Source organism: Manis javanica, chromosome 3, assembly GCF_040802235.1.
Source record: "Manis javanica isolate MJ-LG chromosome 3, MJ_LKY, whole genome shotgun sequence".
Taxonomy (NCBI): Eukaryota; Metazoa; Chordata; class Mammalia; order Pholidota; family Manidae; genus Manis; species Manis javanica.
Window position 1 is genome coordinate 30,538,466 of NC_133158.1, and position 10,682 is coordinate 30,549,147.

At 50.0% G+C, this 10,682-nt stretch overlaps 1 protein-coding gene across 1 annotated transcript; it reads left to right on the plus strand.

The window, feature by feature from the left end:
- Positions 1-205: 205 nt before the first annotated feature.
- Positions 206-10,602, plus strand: IL17RE (interleukin 17 receptor E). The gene is given in 18 exon segments (XM_073230385.1): positions 206-846; positions 1,463-1,562; positions 1,816-1,957; positions 2,053-2,212; positions 3,117-3,165; positions 4,062-4,128; positions 5,073-5,148; positions 5,150-5,246; positions 5,331-5,377; positions 5,459-5,511; positions 5,676-5,824; positions 7,970-8,038; positions 8,578-8,656; positions 8,712-8,806; positions 8,984-9,139; positions 9,272-9,369; positions 9,371-9,456; positions 9,459-10,602. Coding segments are annotated over 18 exon segments (2,919 nt in total). The 5' UTR covers positions 206-571; the 3' UTR covers positions 10,580-10,602.
- Positions 10,603-10,682: the final 80 nt, after the last annotated feature.

Here is a 10,682-nt window from a genome sequence, read left to right on the forward strand (position 1 = left end):
ATTAGGTGATTTCAGGTGACAACCACAGGGAGAATGCTCCTTTTGAGAATCCCTACTAATAATACTTCTCTCCTTTCTTTTCCCTCCTGGGCCCTCTGCCTTCAGGATGACAGTTTCACTGGTGAGTCTCATTTACTGCTCTGCTCCTATGCCCCACATCCTTTTGTGGCAGGGAGCCTCTCATTCTAATTTTTGGTTGACAGCCTAGGAAGTAGCAGAGTATCAAGGAAAAAGCACAAGGTTTAAAATCAGGACAGGCCTGGGTTTGCTTGCAATTCTGCCACATACTCCGTCTGTGGCTTTGGGCAGTGCACTTAACCCCATTGACTCAGTTTCTGAAGAGTATAGCAGTGCAATAGAAGTGATGGTACAATGAAGACTGTTGCCTCGGAGCTGCCAGGAGGATTGAATGAGAGGCACAGGTAAATGTACAAGCGCTCCCCCTTAGCTGGCCCCTCAGTTCTCTCAGTAATACAACAATGATCCTTCACATTTGATGGTACATTCCACCTTACAAAGCGTTTTTCCACACATTATCTTACTTGATCTTGATAGCAGTTGTACTTTATGAATGAGGAAGCTGAGGTTTAGAGAGGTCCAGAACCTGCTCAAGGTCACATGGCCAGGATGTAAGTGTCAGAACTCAGCCTCACGTGCAACTTGTCTGAAGCAGGAGGGCCCTCCTTGGACCCTACCATTCGATTTCCTCTCTGTCTTTCCCAGGAGGGTCTGCCCATATTCCTTGCCATACCCAGCTGTCCCTCTCCCCCTCCCCAAAGCCTTGGTGTGCTCAGATCTGGCTCTGCCTCCACTGTTTGTGCCTGCATCTGGTGTCATGTCCTTCAGGTATGAGAAACAGCCTTTTGGGCCATTCTCAGTGGAGATGTGAATTAGGGGTACTTTAAGGGGGTCCCAGGCTTAAGTGGGACTCATACTAAAACAAAATGTTTGTCCTGTTGTCAACCTCAACAGAGATTTAGGTCGTCCTAAAACAGCACATCATGAGTTGATATTTGTGAGTTTGGTTGTATCATTTTATGAAGGTGTGAGTCCTTTCAGCTGGTACCGATTCTTGGGAGTAAAATGCTTAGCTCTATGAATTTAATATTATTACCTTCTAAATGTAACGTAAGATATTTTCTATTCAACTCTGTATTTTCATTGCCTAGCTCAGTGCTGGCACATACTAAATGCCCATAGAGTGCTTAAAAACTGACAGTTTCTAAATTTTCAAACTGATATAAATAATACTACAATGAACATCTTCATATATATATGTGTAACTTTTCTCTAATTATGAAATTAATCCTTTTTTGATTATGTCATAACTTTCAAGACTAAAGAAGCTATAAATCTTTACCCTCCTTGATCTAAAACAACTTACAATCCAACATTGGACCACATCTCCAGGTAGGAGAGGGGCAATAAAGGGCTGGATAATAAATTGTCCTTTCCTGTGCAGGCCTTCAGTGGGGCTGGTTCCTACTCATGGTAGAGATATTCAAAAAGTATGTGACAAGTTCCAGTTGTGTAGGAGACACAAGATGCCAACATCTGCTCAGGTACTGTCCCTGCCAGGTCCAGCCTGCCCTACACCCAACAGTCCTTCCCTTCCTGGCCTCTCATTTTGTTTCCTAGCTATGTGGGAGAGAAGGAGCATAGAGATGAAGTAGACTGTTCTGTCCATTACACAGTTGGGAAACTGAAACCTAAAGGTCAGGCAGTTTGCCTGTGGTGCCCCAAGTTCCAGAGATAGGAATAGAAGCCAGAGACCTTGATTCCAGCCTTAAGGTCAACTATCTTCTCTGCCTACAGAGGAAACTGCTGAGTAGTTGTTGCCTGTATGAGAAGGACCATCACATCTCTGTCCCATTCCCAGACAACTCCCACTACAAAAGGACCCAACCTTCCCATCCAGAGGCAAGGTTCCCCAGCCTCAGCTCACAAAGACATGGAGGTAGGCATGGGGTGTGACTGGAGATGGGTGCAGCCAAGTAGCGTTACCTGTGGTAAGACAAAGAGAGAAGGCCACCAACTCCCCCTTCTTCCCAGGGCCTGAGTTCTCCTTTGACCTGCTGCCTGAGGCACAGGCTATTCAAGTGACCATCACTCCAGGACCTGAGGTCAGCATGCATCTTTATCACCAATGGACACTGGAGTGCAAGGAGCTGAGCAGTCCCTTCAGTGCCCAGGTACTGAGTGCCATCTCCCTGTAAAAAACTAGATCACACAGTGCGGGAGCAAAAAGGACCTACCCATTGTACAGATGGGGAGACTGAGGCCCAGAGAGGGATGGTTAATTGTTCAAGACTTCCTTACAAGTCTGAAGTGCCTAGAATTAGGACTTCTTTGGACTAGATGAAAATGCAGGGGGCCTTGTCACCTGGGAGAAGAGGAAAGAAAAGGCAGGCAGAGGCCTGGAGGAACCACGAATGCCTGGCAGAGAAATGAATGTAGCATTTACCTCTGATGAGAGGATCCCTGGTGAGATTCACGTTGCAATACAAAGCCTTTCCAGTTCCCCCAAGAAGTTGTTCTCCTTGAGAAAATAAAGTTGTCACATCTGTCTTGGCACCCTTCCATCTCCCTCCCTTTCTTGCTGCTTCTCAGAGGAGGAGATTATTCCCGAGTCTTCCGGTCCAGGCCCTGACACCCTGCCTCAACCTCCATTTGTCTCTGATCCCCTAGTATACACTTGGTATCATTTGCAGGACCCCTGTATTCACATAGTCCATCATTTGCTGCTGTGCCCCTGAGGCCTTAAGCTCTCTTCATTTAGAAAATGGTAATGACACCTCCCAAGATCACTCTGTTGCTAACATTTAATGAATTGAATTAATGCTTCTAGCACCTAGCACTCCACCTGGCATACAGCAGGGGCTCAATAAATGTATATTCCTTTCCTTATCTCCTCCCTTCCCCCACTCCATATATTGAGACACTTAGAGCAAATGGTCAGACTGCAGAGCAGAGGACTCCCCCAACCCTGCAAATTAATCTCTTGGTGAAATAAGTCTTAGATACAAGGAAAAACAGGGTGTATTGGCCTCCTGCCCTTGTCCAGGGCGCCTGTCCCCTTTCTCAGGCTCTCTTTCCTTTTGCTGCTTCATCAATAGAAAATTGTGCTTGCCTTATGAATTCCTCCTGCCTTGTCTGTGCATAGAGGTAAACACAGGAAAAGGTGTGGGTTGTCCATGGCTCTACAACTAGGCCCCCAGACAACACAGCTGGTCAGGCATATTTCCAGTCAGTCAGGTTTTAAAAAGCCTGGGTATTAACAAGGCGCTTGGGAAGACTGGTGCCAGCTTGACTGTGAGCCATGCACTGCATCAGAGAGATGAAAGTGTCTGCTGGACCTGGGACATTCTTAGGGTTATTCCAACCTTGGCTCCACCCAAACCCATCTTTCCTTGGTCCAGACCTGGCCTCAGCCCACAGAGAGAGAACAGACAGCTGCTTTTAGCTGTGGCCACTGCAAGATTCTTTACAGCCCCAAAAGTCTCATCCTCATTAGCACTCCATGGTAGTCTTTCTCCTCGTAAGTCTGATGTGACTAGCATTAAGACTTCTTTAGACTAGACAGAAAAGGCAGAGGGCCTTGTCACCCAGGAGGAGACAAATGGAGGGTGCAGGCAGAGACCTGGAGCTATAAGCAATTGACAGGGTGGACAAACATTGGGCGTTTGGGCATTCCAGGGGGAGGGACCACACAGGGCACTGGACAGCTGGGGAATCGCTGGGAGTGGAGGCCAAAGAAGCCAAAAGTTGAGGACTGTGGACCTCCCCATCTGCCTCTTTCTGGGGATAGTTTCTCCTCTCCAGGGAGAAGAGGATTCAGCCCCTTGCTTACTGATCTTGCTCCTATGCTCTTGAGTCTCCCATCCAAGTGTTGAGCACCACCCACCCTTGCCCACACCCCACGCTGCTTCTCCTCCTCACTGCCAGGCCAGCTCTGGCAGCTTGCCCTGGGCCAAGGTCAAGCCAGAATGAGTTTCAGGTCTGAGTGAGGTAGAAGAGGCTATTCCTCTGATCCTCCCTGCCTGCTCTCCTATCCCCCACAGGCATCCTACCTGCAAGAGGGCACTGTGAGGAGTAAAAAATGTCCCTTCCAGAGCTGGCTTGAAGCCTGTGAGTGCTGCCTCTGTGCACCTGAGTGCATGCACAGCCTCTCTCTGTCTCACTCTTACCAGCACACACACATACACACTTCACCACTGTGCTGGAGAAGCCACCAGAAGGCATGCAGGCACTTTCCTTGGAGTTAGTGGGGAAAAGGGCTACCACATCTACCATCAGCCTGCCAATAAATTAGAGAATCGAACATTGTACTAGGCACTGAGAGAGGTTCAGAAATATGAAACCCAGGAGGTAGTGTCCGAAGAGGATGGACCAGAAGACCCGAGGACCCAGCTCAGCTCTGTCACTTATTCTTCTCTGAGTCTCAGTTATCTCATCTGCAAAATAATGATACTTGCTCTGCCTTACTTTCCAACTGTTAATGACACTTGAATTCAGTACTGTATGTGAAAGTGGTTGGTGATACCTAAAGTGCTGTGTGTACCTTTTTGTCTCCAAATGAGAGACAGGACCTTCAGACACAACAAATGAATAGCACAAAGCAGGCTACAGTCCAGGGTGGGGCTGTAGTTAAGGGCTAGGCTGTAGAGTTTGGACTCAGGAAAGGAGAAGCCCATGACGGCAGTCATGAGCAGAGAAGGTTGTTTAGAGGAGGTGACACCTGAGCTGGGCTCAGAAAATGGGCAAGATTTGGAAAGGAGAGAAGGGAGGGAAAGGCATCACTGGTTCTGAGAGGAACCTAAGCCAAGATATGAAGATGCTGAGTTTGGGGAGCAGCAAGGAGCTGGCCAGAATGGAGGCACAGGAAGGAGAGGAGACAGACAAGAGAAAAGGTCAAGGCAGGCTCACATGTTGGGTGTGCTGAGTCAGGGCGAGAACTGTGCTGTGCACCTTCACCGTCCTTTCCTGAAGCACTAGGAATGGGTGTGGCAAAGTGAGCCCGATGCAGGGCTCAGGCCTCCCCAGGCCTCACTCTGCCCCTACCTCCTGTCCAGATGTCCTGGACTAATGGAAGTCGGTATACTTTGCTGACTACAGCCAGCCCAGTCAGATGGTCATGGCCCTGACACTGCTGCCCACTGAAGCTGGAGTCCTCCCTCTGCCATACGAAAGGCTGGCACAGGCTCTGTGAAGACCTCCCCAGTGCCACAGCTCAAGAGTCAGAGGGGGTAAGACTGCCTCCCCAAGGTCTGGGTGGGCAGGACTGGGGCTCAGGGTTCTGCTCCCTGACCAGCTTCCCTCTCCCACCACAGTGGTATGTTTTGGAGAAAGTGGACTTGCACCCCCAGCTCTGCTTCAAGGTCCAAGCACAGGAGAAAGAGAATGGGTAGAGGCATGGATGGTGCCTAGAGCTTGCTGACTTCCATTCTTGGATTTCTTGGTTTTCTTTTGGAAATAGCAGCCACACTGAATGACCCCACTGGACTGGTGAGCCAATATAAGACCCTAGCTGGGACCCCTCCCACCACTTCACCCTTACCCAAGTGACAGCAAGCCAAACTCTATCCCTGCTCTGGCTTCTCTGTCAACTACAGCCCAGCTCCCAGCATCTCCCACAAATGGTCTCTCACATGTTGCCCTTTCCCTTTTCCCGGCAGTGGCATACCAGAATGTGAGCATGGAGACCCAGGTCCAGCAGCTTCCTTCATTTCTCCTCAGGATGCATGCCACCTTCAGTGCTGCCTGGGGTCACCCAAGCTTGGGACAGGATAGCTTGGTGGTGCCCCCTGTGTTCAGTGTCAGCCAGGTATGACGTAGCCAGGGCTTGGCCCCTACTAGTCCTATGCTCAGAGCATAGCAGGTACAGGCAAACAAATCTCCGACTTACATCATCTGGTTATTTATTTACTCGATCGGCCTTTGTTCAGCTAGCTCCTCTGCCAATAAGTCCTTGGGGTCTTCAGTGGAGCAGTTTCTAATACTTTCAGTTTCAGAATTTATAGGGGTAAACAGAGGCAAGAGACTGGCCCTTCCAAATCCAGCTATTCCCTGGCCTGCTTGAACTGATGTCCTTTCTCTTTTTTAAAAATTAACATTTTATTTAAATATATTCCTGGCTGAAGTACAGAGTTAAGGTAAATATTTGAGTAATTGAGGATAAAGTGGCATTATCAAGATAAACTCAAGAGACAAAGTTTTATTTTTCATTTTTTCCTCTGCCCTTCCACCCTATTCCCTATGGGCAAACACCAGTCTGTTTTCTGTATTTTATTATAAGTCTATTTCTGTTTTGTTTGTTATGTTTTTCAGATTCCACATATAAGTGAAATCATGGTATTTATCCCAGATGTCTTCTACCACTATGTTCCTGCCTGCCTCTACAAGGTACCTAGTAGAAGTTTTTTTGACTATTTTGGGAAGCAGAGCACCTGAAAGCTGAAGTGCTCTTTGTGGAAATCTGTGAACTACTGGCAGATTTAACTCTATTATGTGAACTAAGAACAGTTTGACTAGCAGACTGTCTTGTGTGTATCTGATATAAAAACCAGTCAAATATATCCATAAAGCCATAGCACCAAGCTGACTAAGCATGACTAGCCCTTTCCAGTTCTTTCTTAAATGCTCACTTGCAGCTTGCTGGTTGTGCATTCTCTGAGAGCTCCCAGGCAGACAGGTGATAGCAAATGCTTAAGATTTAAAACCAAACCATGCTTCAGAATTAAGACAAAGTCATGTGGGATAACCTGAAACTGAGAGCTAAATCCATGGACTTATTTGCTTCTGTGAGCTGGGAAAAGACCACCTTTACTGAGTTCAGCCATGATTTGAGAGCTACTGCATCAGCACTTGCTGGACAGGGATGGGGTAGTGGGTGGGTGGTGGAGGGTGTCTCCAAAGTTTGGAGCCTCTGGTTAACTCCTGTGACACTTCCTATTTTCAACTTAGCCCGTGTGCTCTTTCACTAACCCTCAATGCTCATCCAAGAGCTTCCTTGGGTTCCAGTTCCCAGACTCAACTCCTGTCTGCTGCTATTCAACCCTGGAAATGTTCTTGTTCTTTATTTCTGGGGCCTGCAAGGTAGAGATGGAGGCGTACAAAACACAGGGATGCATCTGTGGACCCTCCTTTCTGGGCACCGCACATTACCCTAAGCAGCACCCAGAACACTGGCTGGAGCTGCATCCTGCCTGTAGACATGAAAAACAATTCTGTCCAATATAGCATGCACTTATTAGGTCCTGGGAGATATGAGAAAAGTATATAACATAGTCTCTGCTACTAAGGAGTCCACAGTGTAGTAATAGCTACTACTACTAAATGAATACCCACTGTACTTTATAAGTGGGTATTCACATACATATTCCCATGTGATGCTCTCAATAACCCAGTAAAATAAAGATGATCTCTCATATATCAATGAAGAAAGTGATGCTCAAGGAGGGATGTAACCTATCTCCAAACAAAGACCAATAGCTAGGAACCACAAAAGCAAGAGTTAAGCCTGGCTCTAGTAACTGTGGTCTGACTCCACAACTTATGTTCTTTCCAGTGGACAAGCTGTAAACTCTCTCATGTGTGCGGGACACAGAAAGGAGGCAGCATAATTAGCCTCCCTGGTTTGTGAGCTGCTGGTGGACAAAGACAGTGTCTGCACCCATCTTCTCAGAGCTTGGAACAGTGCAAGCACTCAGAGTATGTTTGTTGATGAGTGCTTGATTGATTGCCTGACTGATGTGTATCTGTGCAGAAGTTTGGATGTGGGAATGATCAGAAGGATTTGGGAATGAAGCAGGGAAAGGCTTCTTGTCACGGGTAGCACTTGGCCTTATGCCTGAGTAGGATTTGGGTGGGGGCAGGGAGTAGAAAGGAACAGCATGCACAAAGACTCAGAGGCTGGACGGAGCCAGATTTCCCTCTATAGGGACAGTTACTCTGTTCTTTGTTCCAACAGATTCAGGGCTCAAGTCCAGTGACACTAGACCTCATCATTCCCTTCCTGAGGCCAGGGGGCTGTGTCCTGGTAAGGAATCCTGCTCTCACTCTACCATGCTTTCCTAGCATCAACTCCACAGGTGGCACAGGGAACAAATACAGTCTGCAAAAATGTCTGGTTTAGCCAGTACTGTGTTTGAAATTGGAATTAGCTGTTACCATTTAAATATTGGGAAATGTAATATTTATAAAAAGCTGATTTCTGGCCTCTCTTTAAAAATCTGAAAACCTGGTGTCCTATTCCACATTCATGGTGAATGGGCTGGAGCTCAGTGGTATCTGATTGCTTCAGTCAGGGCCTGTGCCTTCCGGGTCGTCATGGATGCCTTGGCCAACTTTGAGTTTACTTTTTGAGTTTGCCACCCTTGACCTGTTCTGTGCCCAGTCAGCTCACAGAAGCAAATGAGTCCATGGATTTAGCTCTCAGTTCCTGGACTAGGTCCAGACCCTGAGCTGGAGGAATTCCCTATCCAGGGGGATTCCCCTTCTCCATCCCCAAGCCGCATTCAACCTCCTTTGGGCACAGGTAATCCTGGCTCATAGCGGTGGGGTGCTCTCTGCCCTCAGGTGTGGAGGTCAGATGTCCAGTTTGCCTTGAAATGCTTCTTGTATCCAGATGTTGAGTTCTTGGGAGAGGGGTGGTGGAGTAAGAGGGATGCTGGGTACTGAGGAGCCAAGCTTGGCCTCACCCTGCCTGACAGTTTCTCAGACACCTGGGGCCTTGATTCTGGCACTGCTGGCCCTCACCACCCTACTGGGTGTTGTTCCAGTCCTCACCTGTGGCATCCACAGTCAGGTAAGCTCACCTGGGGATTCAGCCCTGTCCAGCTCCTAGGCTAGTTGCCCTTACACTCCCTTTCCGAAGAGCCACATCCCTGCCCCTACACCCAGCTCTCTGCTACCCAAGGCGGTGAGCCTCTGGCCTCCTAGTGGGCAGGAATGGTTAAGGCAGGGCAAAGGTCCCTCTGTACAGGAGCTTCACTGTTTCAAGTCTCTGGACAAGAGGCTAGTGGGCGGAAATCAGTCTTCACTGCACCTGCCAAGCCTACCGCGTTCATCTAATTACCCCAAAGCCACCCTACAGGCTGAAGCTGCCTTTAAACATACACCCACCCCCGGCCCCGCCCAGGTGAGATAAGGAATGAGGGGTTCGGTGGGTGGGGTGGGGAGCGCACCCTATTATGTTGCCCCGAGGCCGGGTTGAAGAAGCTGGCCTCTCTCTTACCTCCCCACCCTGTGCCTCTATTGCTCCCGCCTCTAGGCCCTACTCAAGCGTCGTTGTGCTACTCCTGCCCACGCGGTGGATTCAGAGGCGCAGTTGCGCCTGGTGGGAGCGCTGGCCGAACTGCTGAGGGCGGCAGGTGCAATGTGATGTGGCCCTGTGGGAGGGGACGAGCGTGGCACGCGTGGGCCCGCTGCCGTGGCTCTGGGCGGTTCGGGGACACGTAGGCGGCAGCAGGACACGGTGCTGCGGCTGTGGAACAGCGCGGGCTCCGATCCGGCCTGCGGCCCGGATCCCCGCGCCGCACTCCTGCGTGCCCTGCTCTGTGCCGCCCGGTGCCCGCCGCTGCTCCCGCACTTCAGTTGCCTCTGCGCCGAGAACAGCATTTCCCCCCCTTGCCGCGTTACCGTCTGCGGCGCAACCTGCACGCCAGACCTTCCACCGAAGCTACCAGCTGGGACCGCTTTGGGGCTCGGCCGTGCCTTCGGGGGCGCCGGGACTTGTGCTGCAGGCTGGAGAGCGAGGCCGCCAAATTTGCCAACCAAGGCTGAGCAGACTGCTGCAGTCGGGATGTCTGTGGCCCCGTGGGTAGGGGCACTGGCTGGCACCCTGAATGAGGCTTCTACCCTGGAGTCCTTGAGCTGCTTCCTCAAGACTACTGGCCCAAAAGCCTCACTCTGCCTCCCAGCCCAGAAGCAGAGCAGCTCACTCAGTCTCCCAGCCCCTTCCCCATGTGCGTCCAGCTTCCTCTTCATGCTTACCCTGCCTCTCAGAAACCTCAGGGAGAGTCACTCTTTACTAAGAGCTCCTCTGGCCCCAGTCCTTGTTTGGGCTGGAGGGTCTTCCACTTCCTATCTCCAAAATTCCAGAAACAGAGTAGTCGGCACACGCTCAGTCCAGGCTCCAGGTTGGGACAGGGGTAGGGGAGGCAGGAGCTCTGGCAGTTCTGGGGGAGGGTGGCTCCAGGGGGTTGGGCGAAAACCCCTTTGGGACTCAGGGATCCCTCTTTGCCAGACCAGGGCCCTGCCCAGAGGGGGAAACAAGATGGGCTATCTCCGCAGGGAAAGAGGCTTTGGCCCTGGGCAGCCCGGGCGAAAGTGGGACAGTGGAGACCAAGATCCAGAAAGACGAATAAAGGCGAACATGATGGAGAAACTAAGAAACACAATGTGCTTCTCTAGTATGCCCAGGATGCTGATTTGGATGGTCATCACAGCCCTGCCTGGGGGTTTGTTATGCATTGGTTTGTGGCCCAGGTCTTCCATGTCCACACCCACATCCACATCCATCACACTCTCACAAGCAATGCCTCCAGAAAGTCAAGGGAGGACTGGAAAATGTCTTTGATCCTCACTGTGATTCTTCTGAGAGGAGAGGAAAAAAACAGGATCAGAAAGATGGTGTGTGTCCATTGTAACACAGCCAGCCCATGACGACAGCACAAATGGCA